Source organism: Asterias amurensis, chromosome 6, assembly GCF_032118995.1.
Source record: "Asterias amurensis chromosome 6, ASM3211899v1".
Lineage (NCBI taxonomy): Eukaryota > Metazoa > Echinodermata > Asteroidea > Forcipulatida > Asteriidae > Asterias > Asterias amurensis.
Window position 1 is genome coordinate 2,432,303 of NC_092653.1, and position 18,638 is coordinate 2,450,940.

Below are 18,638 nucleotides of genomic sequence, written 5' to 3' on the forward strand. Positions count from 1 at the left end.
TCGAGACTACTGCTCTTGCGTTGCACAGTCTTATTTAACAGGGAGTAAAAGTCGGCAGCCAGCAGCTTTGCGCCTGAGCAGTGATCTCGCAAGAGCAGTGTTCGATCGCAGAGACCTGAATCATTACGCCACCACCACAACTCGACTATCTCACCGCGACATACCATTAATGCAGTGATTCTCACCCTGGCTTAATTAAAAAAAGAAGAATAAATAATACAATCCAAAATGCAGGGCAACTTGGAGTAGCCATCTGGCCTTGTAATGTTAGATAATTTCTCAAATTAAAAATATTAAATATTAAGTAGGGTTTGAAACTTTGCATGGTGGAAATACGATATAGAAAGGTTTTGCGGTAACACCATGTATAACTATCTCTAATGAGTTTGGGTGGTTCTGAAAAGAACCGTTGGTTTCAACTCGACGTTTCGATCAGTATGCTCTGATCGTCTTCTGGACAAAGCAGATTATATTATATCTAATATTATAAAATGAAAAACATTCCAGAGATACCAAAAATCTTCAATGAAGGAGAAATCTTAAAATGTTTGTCAATATATAAAAACTTTTTATCGTGAAAAATATTTAGGTGGGCTTCATGTTTATTGACTTAACATATAAAATGACAGATAGACATTTACAATCGCACAAGTACAATTTCTAAGGTTATGCGGACAGATATAAGCTACAAAGAATCAAGTCATAATTCAAAAATGTAAAACAAATTGAAGTGGAAATATGGTTTATCAAATAAAGGATCCATATTTTAAAATTCAAATGTCATGATTTTACTCTCACTTTCTGTAAATAGATTGCACATGACTTCATCGACCACCATATTTGATTACAGTGGGAAAAAGTAGTAGCGTGTATGCGCTGCGCACAACTCTCAGCCAATGATAGCCTTTCACACATGCACGCATCAACAATGGCGGCCAACACAAGGGGTCTTTATGAGTGTTCAAAAAGAAGGGACTACTCGTTGTTGCATTTTTCCATTCCTATTTGAGACAAGGTCCCCCCCTCCCCGGCAATACTTCCATCAAGCACAGTTTCCTCCATAACTACATTTTCGACAATATAATTCATCTATCATTTTCATATGATAGTCCAAATAAAAAATAAATACCAAAATGCACTGCATGCCATAAAAAAGACTGTTTGCTAAATGTACATAAATTAAAGAATCGCATCATAATACGAAACTTATATTTTAACTTGATTCTGGCTAGCTGTATAAACTACTCTACCAAAACTAAACAAGAAATTTATAACTTTTCAGTTCATTTTCTAGGTTAAATACATTTCACAAAATTGACGGAGACTTTTAAAAAACAGTTATTTGCTCCTTGCTCGGTCAGCCATTTGTGTAAAGAGCCTTAAATTGGGGACAGCAGTGAATAAGCATTACAAAATTCTGTATTGTCCAGTAACGTAGTGACACTTTCATCCAAACAGATAGATGGGTGCTTTCGATTAGCTTCCTCTGGGCGACCCTGATCTGCCCCCCGGTACGTTCGAATAGCTTTGACATCATTCTAGGGGCTCATACACCCCAGTCAGCCGCAAGTGCCTTGCTTGTTGAGCGGATCACTTGGGGCTGGCCCGAGGTGCATGAAGTCACCATGAGAGGGTGAGTGATCATTCGATTAGCTCGAGTTGTCAGAAGCTCATCCGAATAACGGGTAATACAAAACAAATGAAGCATGGAGCGAGACTCTAAACACCATTAGCGGATAAATGCAAGTAGCGAATATATTAAAATTTAACCCAGCACCGCATAGGCTCTTACTCTTAGCCTCATTTCAGGCAAAAATGCATTTAAAAAAGAAATATTTAAGAAAGTTGTCTTGATCACTAGAATTGCCCTTTTTTCTATTTTTTTTTTGGGGGGGGGTCTAAAAGTGAAATTGAATACTGTTAGAGATTTCAGGCCCATCTTCTCCAGTTGGGTCACATTGCAGTTGGAGTCTGCTGTCAAGCAGTGTTGCTTTAAAGGTATGGTCATAGATTTTTTTAAACGCACATTTGATATTTTTTTGAAAAAAAATTACATAGTAATCATAAAGTAATTTTTCTCAGTTTTTTAAGTGATCTGCTCCTGGTCATAATATAGATGAAACTTAAATTGAAGATCAAAGTTTAGAAAAAAGGGGGGTTTTATATTCTGCTCTCAAATTTTTTCAAACAATTACAAACAACATTTACTTCAAAAATGTTTATGTGACACTAGTAAACTGTTATGTTTGTGCGTCAAGTTTCGTTAAACCTTTAAGAAAGACTGCTATGGTCAAAACCTCAGACCATCCATTGCATCTATATACCACAGGTCATTTCATTTGGATTTTTTTTTTTTTTAACGTTAGTATATTAACTAATTATTAGTAGTCACTGCAAACATAATTAATAATTTGTATCAAATTTAACCTAAATCAAGCTGAACTCGACCTCATGTCAAATTTCAAGATCAAAAGATTGCAATAGTCCCTTTCTTACCAACAACTTGTGGCGAATTGACCAAGGAAAAAAAAGGTTGAAAAACAGTACCTTTAAACATAGGTTTAATAACAGACATTTGAAAAACAAAAACAGTAGAACTTCAAGACCAAAAGATTGCAATAGTCCCCTTTCTTACCATTTATAACTACTCAGGAATCCAATATATAAAAACATAAAGTTGAAACTGAGTACCTTTAAAAACATAGGTTTAATACCAGAAATTTGAAGAAAAAAACCTTCATAACTTTGTTTGCTCTCTTGATGAAATGTATTTCAACTTAAAGGCACTAGACACTATTGGTAATTACTCAAAACAATTGGTAGCATAAAAACTTTCTTGGTAATACAAGCAATGGAGAGTTGTTGATAGTACAAAACATTGTGAAAACAGCTCCCTCTGAAGTATACATAGTTTTTGAGAAAGAGGTAGAATGCATCTGAAAGCACACAAATTTGTGCAACAAGGGTGTTTTTCCTTTTGTTATTCTATTGCAAATTCGACGACCAATTGAGCCCGAATTTTCACAGCTTTGTTATTTTATGCATATGTTGGGATAAACCAAGTGAGAATACTGGTCTTTGACAATTTACAAATGTGTCCAGTGCCTTTAAAAAGAGGTTCCAAACCAAGTTCTACTGGTTTCTTTCTAAGATGTCATCAAGCTTCTCATCAATTTTGTCTAGATTTCTTTCCATGGAGAGTGTTTTTTCATGGAGGTCATTGACCTTATCTTCAAGGTCATAGAGCATGCTTTGTGTGTTTCCTCGTCGGCAAAACCCAAAGATGGAGTAAAAGACATAACATGTGACAACCGTGATGCTGGTTAGGATCAGGTTGTTTGTGATCTGAGAGATGAAGTACATACACAGACCTGAAAGTAAACCATAATAATAATAACAATAGTAGTTAAAAACTCATTTCTAGCGCATTCTACAAATCTGTGCGCTTTACATCTTAGGAAAAGTCACTATAAAAATGGTGTTATTATTATTATTATTATTATTATTAGGGCCTCTGATTATTAATATTTCATTAGTGCTAACATCTTATGAAAAGGTGCTATATAAATGGTCATTTTAATAATATCGAAGTCTTATATAGCGCACGTATCTACCAAACAAGGTACTCAAGGCGCTGAGTATATACAAACTTTCAGAAAGCTAGGTAATTGCAGTTAGGTAATTGTGTTATTATTATTATTATTATTATTATTAATATTATATTAGTGCCTTGGTCATTGTGCCACTAGTTCCTGTAATCTCTCTCAGCTCCCTGGGTACAGCCCTGGGCTGCCATGAGTCATGTCACACGAGGCAATTTGCCGGCAACAAATTGATATGCCTGTGTGGATTTTATTCATAGGACTTGAGAAAGTAATGAGTATACAATGCTTTATAACATAACTTGCATCAGTGTAAGGGTAAAACCAAATTACAAAAACTTGATCCCCTTGGTGCCTTAGCCTAGCCCTTTCAAGAACGAAGCGCCACGCAAACTTAAAACAGCCAGGACATTCCCGCTTCCAAGTGACATCTCATCTGATGATTGAAAAGAATTATTTGGAAAAGAGCTTTCATAAAAATATCTTTCATCTTCCAGTACATGCTAATCCACCAATCAGATGCTCAAACTGGAGGGTGGTATAAAAAGCTATAACCTACTCCTGCGTATTGTGAGTGTCAATGCGTCTCTCTCCGCATACAGACAGTGCAAAAATTACAATCTTAACTTTGCGCGTGCATGCTGTTCGTCGCGAAATATTGTTCTGAAATTGGAATACGGACAAATATAGCACCTCTGCTCGTTGGATATGGGTTGAGAAGCGCTATATTTTTCCGTATTCCACTCGCGCTTGTGTGATAATATTCACCTATGAAGATGACAACTTGTGTGAAGACAACCACAGGTCCGAATATTGCATGTAGGATGACCGTCATGGACATAATGACCATGCATGAGGTGACTGACGTCAGCTTGAGGGTTAGGAAGCCCAAGGTAATCCATAGAGCTAGTAGTACAGGGCTAAGCCACGTCTGTTGAGCCTTCTTTAACGTCTTCTGGAGCTCACTCACTAAAAGGAAAAAAAACAACCAGGTGTGCAGGGCTCAAAGCAAAGTGTTATACTGTCAGCCAGAGGGATGTCTGGGTGTCTTTTGGACACCTTGTTTCAATTTGGACAAAGTTTTATCTGTAGTTTATAGTAATAATAACAATAATAATATTCGGTTTTTATATAACACTTTATACACCCGTGTCTCAAAAAGGCTTCCAACATGGCATGTCATGGCCGACGTTAAGAGCACCGGATTCAAGCTCTGGTGTTCGATCAGCAGAGTGTTGGTTCGAATCCCGGTCGTGACACTTTTATCCTTAAGCAAGCAATTAACCATGATTGCTTCAAAAAGTTGGGGAGGTAGTGCTTTCTGCTCTACCGGCCAGGCTTCGGATTGATGATACCCAAGCCTACACCCGTATAGACTGTAAAAAGGGGGTAACCCTGTTTCAGCTCAAGGAGTAGGTGGCAACAGCCTCTGGAAAATAATAAATAATTGTAACCCACACCTTGAAGTGGCCTTCAGGCCTTGTGTGTCTGGTGACTTGCATACAAAACAAATTAAAAAACCCGTTATTACCCTGATCACTGGGCCATTTTATTCCTTAAACCATCTCAGCTCCCTGGGGAGTATACAGCCTGTGCCACCAATGTAGCACACTAAGCTAAACCAACCACAAGAACCATTTCTGCCCTCACAGGTACCCCATTAACCCCTGGGTGTAGAGAAGCAACTATAGTTAAGTGTCTTGCTCAGGGACACTTAAGTGTCACGACCAGGATTCAAACCCACAAAATATGAATTGTAAGTGAACAATTGTGACAACAAGTTTTTATGTTTCCAGCATGTATTTGAATGCCCTTTACAAAATCCTGGCAAAAAACCTTGGCTCAAAGTTTGCAAGAAACTCCTAAAACCGCAGGGCTTGAGGCTTCAAATGTTTAGCTAAAAACAGCAAAGCAATACCCAAGACTAACTTAAAGACACTGGACACTATTAGTAATTATCAAAGAACAGTCTTCTCACTTGATGTATCTCAACATATACATAAAATAACAAACTGTAAAAATTTGAGCTCAAATGTTTGTCAAAGTTGAAAGAGAATAATGGAAGAAAAAATGCACTTGTTGCACAAGTTGAGTGCTTTCAGATGCTTAACTTTGAGACCTCAAAATCTAATTCTGAGGTCTCAGAATCAAAGTCATATAGTTTTAGTGAGAAATTACTTCTTTCTCAAAAACTCTCTTACTTCAAATGGAGCCGTCTCTCACAATGTTTTTCACTATCAACAGCTCTCCATATACCAAGTAAGGTTTTATGCCAATAATTATTTTGAGTAATTACCAATGGTGCCCAGTGCCTTTAACAACACACACATCTTATTGCATGTATTGGTTACAAGTTGTTTTGTACCTCTGATGTTGAAAGTCTTCACCAGTGTATTATCGATGTACGTAGTGATGTCATCGGAGAGTTTGCCACTTGTAGCTTTGTCAATGAAGCTCTGCGTTTTAACCTTGCTTCGAGCCCATTCCTGAATAGAAATTTATTAAAGGAAAGTTTTAATAATTAATAAATACCACTTCCTGCATTTTCTTGTAAAAACAAAAAAGGAAAAATTTCCGTATCCTGCCACCACTTTTCACTTATTTCTACAAAAAGGAATAGAGCCTATCTCATTAAATACTATTTCATAATGAAAGAAAAAGTGGTAACGAGAAAAAATCAAAGGGCATCATTAACACACCAATTTATGTAAAAATGAAATACTTTTTAGTTCCAATTTGAAATATAATTATTTTTTGATGATAAATCTGAAGACCTTCCTGACAAAGCCACTAATGCCTCATCAATTAACAAATTCCAGTCAGAACTAAAAAATCATTGGAAGCGCCACCCGTTGAAATACCGCCCTTATCATCGTGAACCCTTGCCCTTTATCATGTTTATAGGACTCTTTCTCTGTACACAGATACAGAGTCCTAGAGTCCTAACTATTGAGGCCCATTTCTGGGGCGGAAAGTTTTCAAAGCTTCATAACTAGACTCAAATATTACCGGCAACAAGCCACTCATTTCAACAGATTCACATAACATTCCATGGCGGCATACATTTTTCTGCGGTGGGTTTTGGTCCTCATATATTCCTCACAAATCCGTCATTTTCGTGAAATAATGCAGCTCCCAACGTTAAAAAATTCCCGTTTTGATCGTTTTCTCAGTGTTGTCTGTTGCCGTGCGTACGCATTTACAATTACATTCGCGTGCAAGACGCATGACGCAATCGGTCATCGGAGTCAGGAGAAAATAACGGGAAAACCCACCCTTGTTTCCGCACGTTTTGCCGTGTAATGACATGTGTTAAAAATGACATGTGTTAAAAATAAATCTGTAATTTTCTATCGAGAATTGATATTGTTTTAATGTTTTCTCAAAAAGTATTTAGCATTTCATGGAATAATACTTCAAGAGAAGTCTTTCACCATTACCTTCTGTAAACCCTGTAAATTATTTCTGTGAACTTCTACAAAAAAAATTCTGTAATGGCGCCACCACTTTTTTTTTCCCACTTACTTAGGCCTATAAGTATAAGTTATTTACAAATAGGGATATAAATTATCTTATTGAGGTAAATTAGATATTATTATTGTTTGACATAACAGTGGTGGTGCCATATAGAAATTTTTCTGAACACGGTTGTATAAATGTAAGTCACAAGGATGAGACAAACAAAGACGTTTTTGCCCTGCCCATTTCTTTCCTTCATATTGGATTGCAATGCTAGCTCAAGCTGATGAGTGAGTGTGCGAGTTGCTCATCCCCTACCTTTTGCACTTGCTGCACAGCATCAGAATTCTTAACATTCTCCCAAGATTCTGCGAGTGAGGCATCGGCATTTTGCATAAGCAATGCAACTGTGAAAATAAATAAAAAAGAAGCCACAGCTGGCATTAATAAAAACCGAATTTTGAACTCCATCTTCTCTCTTGAATGTCTCCAGAGCGGGGCCTCTTCTTGCAAAATAAATCATCGGTTAATGAAGTAGGGCGCCCTCAATGTAATTTTTCTTGTCCCAAATTGAGTTGTGAGCCCAACTCGAGTCGGTCAGAGAGATCCCTTCCAACCTCGTTTTTAGTAGAGCGATTTTTCACAGATTGCCTCGCCCAATATAACCCTAGCATTGTTTTTTCCCCAGTACTTTCTCTTCCAGGGGTTAGTTATCCATGTGATGGGAGCGAGACCACAGGTTGGGCTAATGACGATAGTTGGGCGCGAAGTATCAATTTGGGCAAAAATTGTAATTGTCGGCAGCTCTTTAAAATAATTTAATAAAACCTTTTGTTTATGAAAATGACAATGGAGAGTCCTCCCGATCCGCCTTGTGAGGTACAGTAAACTGCTTAAAATAGGTTGTGGGGGAACTTCCATTTGTATGTCAGTGTTGTGAATGGGCATGCAGCAAAAGCCGGTCCAAACAAAATGTATTTGAGAGCACCAAATTTGCGCAAGGCTTTAAATTTGCTCAGAAAATATCTGTTCCGCAGGCTTAATTAATATGCGTGCACATTAATTTAAATCGGGCCAAAACTTTTCGCGCCCAGCAAGTGGGGTGGCTGAAGTTTGCGTGAGGATTGAATAGAAGTTTGCGCCAAACAAAACAGTTGTGATGAAATCGGGCTTGTTTGTGTACCATTTTTTAGTAGTATTGACTGACTCTGTGCACGCTCTGTGTAGCTAGTTGTGTAGACCAACCGCCGGACGATAGCCGGACGAAACCGAAATAGTTCTAGGACTGTAGGAGTAGGCTGCATTCATCTGGGCTGAACTGAAAATTGTGTTGCTGTCCTTTCACTGTTTCATTCAATATGGAAACTATAAATAAACTATCAATTAAGTTTCAGAATGGGCAGACAATGCAGTCCCTTGCCATGCCTGCCAAGACCCAGTTTAATGGGTGCTGTCTCCTTTTTTGTAAGACCGAGAATTAAACATTTAAAAAAACTTTAAAAAAAAGATGTACAGCACCCAACTGCCTGGGTGTCCATCCCTTTGGTATGGGCAGGATAAAGCCAGATGCAAGTGTGTGTGGGTGGTGAATGTATTAAAAAGCCATTACAGGTATACACTTTCGGAACACAAAAAAAGAAAAGTTCACAGATTTACAAATAACTTACAGGGTTTACAGAAGGTAATGGTAAAAGACTTCTCTTGAAATATTATTCCATGAACTGCTTTACTTTTTGAGAAAACATTAAATCAATTATCAATTCTCGACATCGAGAATTACAAATTTATAGTAAACACATGTCATTACACAATGAAACGTGCAGAAACAAGGGTGGGTTTTCCCGTTATTTTCTCCCGACTTTGATGACCAATTGAGCCAAAATTTTCACAGGTTTGCTATTTTATATATAAGTTATCATCAAAAAACCTTTCTTGATTACGAGTAATGGGGAGAGGTTGATAGAAAACATTGTGAGAAACAGCTCCCTCTGAAGTGACGTACTGTAGTTTTCAAGAAAGAAGTAATTTTCCACGAATTTGATTTCGAGACCTCAAGTTTAGAATTTGAGGTCTCGAAATCATCAGAAAGCACACAACTTCGTATGACAAGGGTGTTTTTTCTTTCATTATTATCTCGCAACTTCGACGACGGATTGAGCTCAAATTTTCACAGATTTGTTATTTTATGCATATGTTGAGATACACTTTGACAATTACCAATAGTGTCCACTGTCTTTAATAAAACTTGTTGTTTAATAAGTTGGAAACGAATGGGGCCACGCCACGCCAAACTATTACTAAGAAGACCTCTACTTTTTTTAATATACCTTTCCAAAATTTATTTTTTACATAATTTAGTTTTTATCCAATCCTTCATCTGCACTAGGCTTCACCAGGCATCGGAATGAGGGCCACGATTAGTGGGATTCGATTGAAATTTCCAGCAGTGAAGAACATTTCAACGGGGACTCTTCAGAAATTACTTGACGGGGAAGAATCGCCACACCTTGAAGGGGTTGATCACAAACAAAAGAAGAGAAAGTTGTTTCTAATTGTAAGTATCCAGTTCCAACTTAACCAAGAACAAAGTGGCGTGTCACTGCCGACCAGTTAGAGCACCGGATTCAAACTCTGGTCGTGTTTTTGAACAGCAGAGTGTGGGTTCGGCTCATTAAAAGCAATGACACTTGACCATGATTGCTTTGTAACATTGCTTTGGATAACTAATACCCAGGAAAAGTTTCCGTATGGCGCCACCACTTTTACATTCGATATTAAATAATATAGTATCTAATTCACCTCAATGAGATATCCCTTTTTGTAAAAATGAGTGAAAAAGTAGTGGCGCTATATGGAAAGTTATCCAATACCCATGCCTACATATCCGTAGGGACTTCAAAGGGGGTAACCCTGTTTCCACGAGTAGGCGGCAACAGCCCCTGGAAAAATGTTGTTTTGTAGCCCACACCTTGAAGTGGCCTTCAGGCCTTGTATGTCTGGCCACTTGCATAAAGAAAGAGGTTGAGGGAGCCAAGCAGGGGGTTCACTTGTGGACAGTGGACTGTTGGCCCCAGGCCAGTAAATTTTAGCATCGGGCCAGTAAACTCAAGACTGGACAAGCTCGGTGGTCTTGTTTTATTTCAATTGAAAATATGCTACCTCGATTGTCATTTGTATTATGAGAAACTGTTGACTATAGTCTCATCTTCCAATTTTTTTTAATATCAAAGTATACCGACACTTAAGAGTAATTAGATAGATCTTCTCTTGGCACTTGTTCTAAACTCATTTATATTTTTGTCTCAATAAAAATAATAAAGACTTATTATGGGCACTAGAACTATGAGGTTTGTTTGGCTATCATCTCCCGACGGGAGACAATAGCCAAACGAACCTCGTAGTTCTAGGAGTAATATCCACCCTGCTGGATGTTTAAGGAGCAGTAACCAAAAAACAACAAAAGACTAAAAAATAATTTTATAGTAAAACTGTTTAGCTTCAAGCCCTGCGGTCTTGTGGGTTTTCTTCCCCAGTTTGAGATCCGTTATGAGGATGAGCCCTGTGATGAGGAACGCCAGAACTAAAACCCAAACTTTTCGAGCTTGATAGCATTTTATAATTATGGTGTGTCGTGGCCGAGCAGACAAGATTCAACCTCTGGTGTTTCTGATCAGCAGAGTGTGGGTTCGAGTCTCGGCCGTGACACTTTTAAGCAAGACATTTTACCATGATGCTTCGTCCTTTTGGGCCTGTTTGTTGTGTGTAACGCACATAAAGGAACCCAGTGCGCTTAACAGTGTTCCTGGTTTGATTCAATTCAATTCAATTCAAGGATTGGCTGATTGGCTGCATATAATGATTATTTATTTCATCGACTGAATCATGAAGGTAGAAGGTAGCTACATAAGAAGTCACTAATTATTATTATTATTATTATTATTATTATGAATAAATATTACTATTATGAATATTTTTGTAGGATTCAAGGCCTAAAGAGGAGTACGCTGTTAGTCACATTGCAAATGTCATTCAAGTGGATCATGAATTGGATAACATGAATGTACTCAAGAACCTACTGTGTCAAGGTAAACAATGTTTAGTAATTTTTGAAAATGATTATTTATTTCATCGACTGAATTTTACCATTTGCCTGGGGATTCGAACCCACACTCTGCTGATCAGGAACACCAGAGTTTGAATTTGGTGCTCTTAACCGCTCAGCCCTGACACTTCCAAATTATATTCTACAAAAATTATCTTCAATTAGAAAAACTTTCCAACTGGTGATCACTGACCAGTAATTTAAGTAAGATGCTAAGATGCTTTATGGAAGTGTCAGGGCCGAGCAGTTAAGAGCACCGAATTCAAACTCTGTTGTTCCTGATCAGCAGAGTGTGGGTTAGAATCCCCAGCCGTGACACTTGTGTCCTTGAGCAAGACACTTAACCATTGCTTCGTCCTTCGGATGGGACATGAAGCCGTTGGTCCCATGTGCTGTGTAATTCATTGTAAAAGATTCCAGTGCAGAGAAGGGGTTCGCTCCGGTGTTCCAGGCTGTGGCTGCCAAATGCACCGTAGCACCTTGTAAACCCTTATAAGGTGCTTCATAATTGGGTCTCATTATTCATAACTTTCAATAACCTCTCTTTCTGTATAAATGTAAGCATCTTGAGTACCTTTTTGGTAGATAAGTGCGCATTTATAAGACTTTGATATTATTATTATTTGATATTACTTATTGACAAAAGAGGAACTAGCCGTTGTGTTTCTGGGTTGGCTGGGTATTTCACTCAACTTGGAGGAGGTTTAGAATATTTCTAAATTTGTGTGTTTTAACTCGGGCTACTTGTGATCAAGAAAACAGACTTAACTACATGTAGTAGCTTCATTGTTGATGTCTAAGGCATCTGAAAGCACACACATTTTTGTGCAACAAGGGCTGTTTTCTTTCATTATTCTCCAGTTGCAACTTTGATTGCCAGTTGAGCCCAAATTTTCACAGGTTTGTTATTTTATGCATGTGAGTTTGCAAGTAATGTCTGGTAGTGTAGTGAGCTATTATTTTAATGTTACATTTTCTATTTCAGGTGATAGTCCTGAAGAGATTGCCGGTGTCGTTGTTATGTATTGCTCCGTTGGTTACAGGTCATCCATACTGGTAGAAAAACTGCAGAAAGCATTCAAATTTGATCCATCATACAATGGTAAGTTATGTAAAGTTATTAATGAATACAATTATTTTTTAAACATCTGGGTAAAAAAAAACCTTGTATCTATGTTGGGCGCTATCGGTCAAATTTCTTATTTCTAATATCATTCAAAATAGCCTTTAATTTAAAAAGGTGATGAAATGTGAGTGTGAAATCCACCCTGCTTTTTTTTTTAATTTTTCGAACTACTCAAAAACTGGATATATAGTTGAATGTCACTTATTGTTTAAATTCTTTTTTAAAGATTGGCAAGTTTTCAACTTAGAGGGCAGCTTTTTCAAGTGGGCCAATGAGAACAGGGCGATTGTAGACGAGCAGGGCCAGCCAACCAACTACATTCATCCCTATAGCAACTTTTGGGGAAGGCTCATTGACAAAGACAGGTGGAAGTCAACGCCTTAGACATCAATAGAATTCCCAACTAATGCTAAAAATAGAAGCTAAGTACCTGGATCTCAGACAAACAATTAATGTGTAAATTTTCACAAATGAGGGCGTCCATCCAAATTGCAGTTTGTCGTGTTTATGGCGCTGTGCCGACATCATAAAGTTTAACCACGTTGTTGCAATAAAGTGACTAAGAAAGCTGCTTTAACTGTTCAACTGATTTAACTCTATTCAGCTCCTTTATTTAATTACTATTCATAAATACCTCAGACAGTTTTCGCTATTCCTGTTGGTGGAGAGCGCGTCAACGTGGGGGTGTTTAAACCTTTGATAATGACCTGTGTTTATAACCGGAACAGTTGTTTTACCATTACCATCTGTAAACCCTGTAAGTTATTTGTAAATCTGTGAACTTTTTTTTTTTTCTGTTCCGAAAGGGTCCAGTGGCTTTTAGCCCTCGGTCGTCTGATTAATCCTTGTGCATCATTTGAACAAAGACTACATTGCATAGGGCTTTTATTTCACCACTTAAATGTGCACCTTCACTCGCCAGCAAAGTGCCAATTTACTCTGCTACAATGTACATGTATTGTCGTATTCGAATTAGCCTCTACAGCTATGGCTACGACTTCAACGCATGTTGCCACGGAAATCTAGTCATAGCCGTAAGCACTTTTTCGAACATGGCCTTTGTTCAAAGATTTTGTGATTAAACCCTCTGGATTGACAATGACTTGAGACTAGATGGTGCACGTCGGAGCTATCCCAGCTCTCTGTATGGACATACTGTATCGTTGACTCGATAATGTTTCTCAGATTGTGTGTATTCTATCCGGGAACATTTTCCTGCTAGGACATAACCGCTCTGGATTTTTGGTGATATCTAAAAAAAATTACCTTTTGAAATGAAATGTTCACATGTTAGTTTTATTGTACACATCTACATTTTGTATTCAAACAGTTCAGTAAGGTATTTTGATATATATATATATATATATTTATTTTTTTGTATGCACGTCGCCAGACACACAAGGCCTGAAGGCCACTTCAAGGTGTGGGCTAGAATTAATTTGTTCCAGAGGCTGTTGCCACCTACTCCTAGGGCTGAAACAGGGTTTACCCCTTTTACTGTCCATACGGATGTAGGTTTGGGTATCATCAGTCTGAAGCCTGGCCGGTAGAGCAAAAAGCACTACCCCCCCTCCTCCCCCCAATTTTACGTAGCAAGTGTCACGACCGGGATTGGAACCCACACTCTGCTGATCAAACACCAGAAATTGAATCCGGTGCTCTTAAGCGCTCGGCCATGACACTTTATCTTAAAATATATTTATACTTTAACAATATACTATTACCTTAAAATATATTTTAAGTATTAAACTTCTTTGGTAGAATATGAGACGGTAGGTTGTGGTTGAACAAATCAAGTTAGTATGAGAGAAATAATTGCATTTTTAGTGTGTAAAAAAATAAAAAATAAAATTGCCATTGATGGACTTGGTGATGTTATAATATAATGCTTTACAAGCAAACCTATTTTAATTTTGTTATTAATTAATATAAAATAAAAATGTAATTTTCTAGTAAAAATATTGCAGTGTGATTGAAATATTATTTCATGTGTAGAAACTAGAAAATGCACTTTTCCTATTCCTCTGCCAAAAGCGACCCGTTATTTTTAATAATACTGAATTTGATGTGAGGCAAGCAATAGTTGCCCTACAAAACAGTCGGACTATAATGTCAAAATTGGCGGCCACATCGCTACGGCTTGATTTCTGCATCTTGGAAGTACAGGACGCAGTCCCTTATAGACTAGACTGGGCCCCTGTCTTTGTTTGTCACATCCCGATATTTTGCAAACCAAGTTTGGAAATCTATGGGAAGCCATAAATGCAAAGCAAAATAGATTTGTTACAATGTTACACACACAAGATAGTGTCCAACTTTGTTGGAAACACGAAGCAACTAATCATGGGATGATTGTATCTTTGTCTTAATTTGAAAGCTTGTAGAAATGTAGAACTTTGTCCAATATTTCGGCTGTTTATGCGAATCGGCGCGATTTGTTTATCAACAATATTAAGGTCTTGTGATCACCGAATTAAAAGCGGGGTACAATTTAACGTAGGGGACCCTTGCATGTCTCTACTTGAGAGAGAGAGGGGGGGGGGGGGGGGAGAAAAATGGTCCTTTGCCTAGCTTTCAAACCCCCAAATAATAAAAGAAAATATATACCTAGTAGGAATACACTTCCTGCGTTCGCTCCCGAGTTTCAGTGATATCTCAAAAACGCAATTCCACCTTTTGAAATGAAGTTTTCACATGTTATAAATTATAACAATAAACCAGCTCTTATATAGCGCAATTCCACACAAAAAAAATTTATCAATGCGCTTTACACACAAACAATAGCAAATAAAATACACTAGAATAAATAAGTTTTGAGGTGGCGTTTGAAAGCTAAAACTTTTGGAGAGGACCTTATGGTATGTGGTCATGTGTTCCAGAGAGTTGGTCTGAAAACACTGAACGATCCATCGCCTGTCCGCCTGTTATTTTGTATTGTATACAACTACATTTATATGGGACTATAACAACCGTATGGTTCCAAAAAACAAAGGTATGCATTGCCAGCCTATACCATGTTCAAGCACAATCCTTCAATTTTTAAAATTTGTCCAATGATGTAGAACACCAAGTACAACTTATTACAAGGTGGGTTGTTTTTCATAAGATTACAGTTGATTGTATAAACATCATTTGTTTTGTTTGTTTTAATTTTCTTTTAACAACATTTTTGTTCTAGTTTATCAACAGTGTAATAAAATAATGATAGGCTGTTTGGATGTAAATTATGCGACTGATAATTAAAATGAGCGGTAGCAAATTAATTATACTTTTTTTAATTAGAGTAGAGACAGTAGCAGTTGTTGTTTTTCCGGGAATTATCACATGCCATTTTTATAAAAGGACAAAACAAAAATGAATAATAATAAAATACTATTATTAACAATCCTTGCTTCCGTTGAAATAGTTGTCGCTACAAAAGCTCATGTAAACTTTTTAATTAAAATTTCTAATGCTATCATGACCTTCCTTGATTTATAAAAGGACGACAGACAAACATTTTACTGGAGGGACATTAACCGCCTCTAAACTATTTCTGTGATGTCACTCTATTGTTGAAAGTGTAGATTTTTTTTACAACTCTGCAGTTGAGTGTAGATTTATTACAAACTAAAGTAAATAGTTCAACTTGAAAATTACTGTCTTTCCAAACTGAACGATAGCATGAAGTGTAACAAAACCATAGAGTTATATATAAGAACTAGAGGGCGCACGAGTGATGCTTTGTGCACAAATGCCACAGGACCGCAAGATGACAAGCGCGTCATTCTGCACGCGCGTTGAATATGAAATACACGTTTGAGGTTTTTTTTTATTGAACGCTCACGCGATGCTGTTTGTTCAACTTACAAAATGGCCGCACAAACACACGCTGTGAGATAGCCGTTTTGTCAACTTAGAAAATGGCCGCCTGCTCGCATACCGGGGCGCGTATATAGGCCAGTGCGCGCTCTAGTTCTTATATAACTCTATGAACAAAACACAGCTGAAAAACAATATTATGTTATCTTTCAATTTACAAAAACATTTTCCAGTTAAAAAAAAATCACTGAAAAAAAAAGAAAGTATTTTTAGCTGAGCAAACTGACAATGTACTCGATAATGTTGCAAGCACTAAAATATACCTATCTATTTTGTAAAATAATTAACTCTCTTTATCTGTGCCTCCAATACACTGCTCTCAAAACACACCTACTTAATTTAGCGCCAGTCCATCTTCTCATGTTTGAGAATCTTCTCATGTTTGAGTAAAAACAGAAGCATACCAGATAGACGCCATCTTTATATGCAACATCGAAGTGCTTCTGGGCCCACTTTCATAGAGCTGCTTATATGCTAACCAGAATATGGTTACCAGCCGAACTACCATGTCACATGCACATCTGTTACTAGCATCCTGCTCATATCTGCTAAGCAGAACTTTGTTAAGTAAAATTTTGTGCTTAAGCAGCTGATATCACCAACTAATCATTATGCACATGATGTCATTGAATAGGGCGCATTCAGCTAGAGGGATGTCAAAAGAAGATTTCTCATTGGCTGGCTCTCTGCGCCGCTTGTTCCGCACTGTTTCACCATCGTGCTACCTCTACTATGGCAGCGTGATTACGTCATTGCATAAAAGCCCATTAAGAAAGTCCTGCTCAGCAATTAATATTTTCAGGGATAAGGCCTCAAGTTAACAGTGTCAGGATCCAAGCGGTCTTTACTGTGTGTTAATGACCGGGTCTGTGGCTGGCTGGTGTTAATAGATGGATTGCACACGACGTCATTGTCCACCATCTTTGATTTAAAGCAATTGAAAATGCACACATATATACACGCTACGCACGATGATAGCCTTTCAATTCACGCGTGCACGTTTCATCAAAGATGGCGGCCAATGTAATTGGTTCTATATGGACCAAACAGAAGGCGAGTTCCATTCCACCAGAGTCATTAAACATACATTCATAAATACCTCAGACAGTTTCGCTATTCCTATCGGTGGAGAGCACGTCACGTGGGTGTGTATAAACCTTTGTTAATGACCAGTAAAAAGTGTTGAAACATGGGCGTGACACGCGAGCTTGCACCTGTGCTTAGAAGACAGTTTCTTCATTCATATTGGTCGAGAGCAACGGCCAGGAGTGCCATATCACGCGATACGCACACAGCATTCCCTTATAAGGAGTTGTTTACCCGAGGGCCTTACCATTTCATAGCTGGAGGGGTGTTGTGTTGAAAGAAATCGTTGAACAATTATAATTTTTGCATTTATTTTATTGTTTGACCAAAAAGTGTTGATGTTTTTTGACCGAAAAGGTATTTATGGATGGGAATCAAAGTGTGTTGCAAATCGGTTTTCAACTAGTTGTTTAAACACGTCGAGGCCTGGTTCTTGATAACTTACCTCGACTTTGTCTCGGTAAAATTATCAAGAACCAGGCCTCGTTGGGTTTAAACCACTAGTTGAAAACCTCTTCACCACACATTGATTCCCTTATTAAAGATAGGGTCATCAATTACCCATTTAAAAAACGAAACGCCACAAAACCAAAACAATCATTCAAACAATATTGTTCTTTCGCTTATTTTGTTTTTATTTTCTGTTCAAGTCCCATTCTTAATTGCTATTGCAATTTGTGTGCAACACGTGTTCTCTTGCACATCGGCCTAGGCCTAATTAATTCCAAGAACCACAAGATTTAACCCACACCTGTGACGTCATGCTATTGTTAAATCGCCCCATTATTTTGCACGAATGGCGCGATGGGTACATCTATTCACCCATTGTGCATAAAAGAGTTAGGGAACAAAGTAAATCAAGTCAATGACGCCATGGACCATATATTATTTTGTTTTTAATGGTTTTTAACGCAGGTTAATAGAGCTACACATGTATTGCAAAATGATCGTTGACACACAAGTGAACAGCTATATTATTAAATTTGTATTTAGCTGAGATGTTAAAAAATAATTATAGAACTACAACAGTAATTTAAGCAGGTCTTAAAGTCAGATAAATCAATTTCATTTTAACCAGTATTTTTGTTTTTTGTTTTTATTAATTCAAAATGCTTAATTTATCATACACAAACATGGTAAGTGAGTAAAGTCCCTAAAATTTAAGATTGCAAAGATACTTTTTTCAATATTCAATATTTTTTCAACATTTCCTAAATGTTGGTCTTCGTCCATTGTTCACACACCACCAGTGGTGTTCACTGGAGTGAACAAGCTTACGTAATACATACAAACAATTGACTTAAAAATTAAACAATATCGCGCCATTCGTGCGAAATAATGGAGCGATTTTAACAATAGCATGACGTCACAGGTGTGGGTTAAGTCGCATAATGCCCTCGGT

At 37.5% G+C, this 18,638-nt stretch overlaps 2 protein-coding genes across 2 annotated transcripts; one reads left to right on the plus strand and one right to left on the minus strand.

The window, feature by feature from the left end:
• Positions 1–566: 566 nt before the first annotated feature.
• Positions 567–7,573, minus strand: LOC139938003 (uncharacterized). The gene is made up of 4 exons (XM_071933339.1): positions 7,380–7,573; positions 5,968–6,088; positions 4,371–4,571; positions 567–3,371 (listed from the first exon to the last, which is right to left on the minus strand). The coding sequence occupies exons 1-4, from the start codon at positions 7,530–7,532 to the stop codon at positions 3,133–3,135; spliced, it is 714 nt and encodes a 237-aa protein (XP_071789440.1). The 5' UTR covers positions 7,533–7,573; the 3' UTR covers positions 567–3,132.
• A 142-nt stretch (positions 7,574–7,715) lies between these two features.
• Positions 7,716–14,762, plus strand: LOC139938431 (uncharacterized). The gene is made up of 5 exons (XM_071933958.1): positions 7,716–7,940; positions 9,448–9,615; positions 11,041–11,146; positions 12,149–12,265; positions 12,516–14,762. The coding sequence occupies exons 1-5, from the start codon at positions 7,899–7,901 to the stop codon at positions 12,671–12,673; spliced, it is 591 nt and encodes a 196-aa protein (XP_071790059.1). The 5' UTR covers positions 7,716–7,898; the 3' UTR covers positions 12,674–14,762.
• The last annotated feature ends 3,876 nt before the right edge of the window (positions 14,763–18,638 follow it).

Coding starts and splice junctions, on each gene's coding strand:
- LOC139938003 (XM_071933339.1), bottom strand. CDS start 7,532: ATGGAGTTCAAAATTCGGTTTTTATTAATGCCAGCTGTGGCTTCTTTT. Junction 4,572..5,967: donor GAAGACTTTCAACATCAGAG/GTACAAAACAAC, acceptor TTTTCCTTTTAG/TGAGTGAGCTCCAGAAGACG. Junction 3,372..4,370: donor ACAAGTTGTCATCTTCATAG/GTGAATATTATC, acceptor GTTTACTTTCAG/GTCTGTGTATGTACTTCATC.
- LOC139938431 (XM_071933958.1), top strand. CDS start 7,899: ATGAAAATGACAATGGAGAGTCCTCCCGATCCGCCTTGTGAG. Junction 9,616..11,040: donor AGAGAAAGTTGTTTCTAATT/GTAAGTATCCAG, acceptor ATATTTTTGTAG/GATTCAAGGCCTAAAGAGGA. Junction 11,147..12,148: donor CAAGAACCTACTGTGTCAAG/GTAAACAATGTT, acceptor TTTCTATTTCAG/GTGATAGTCCTGAAGAGATT.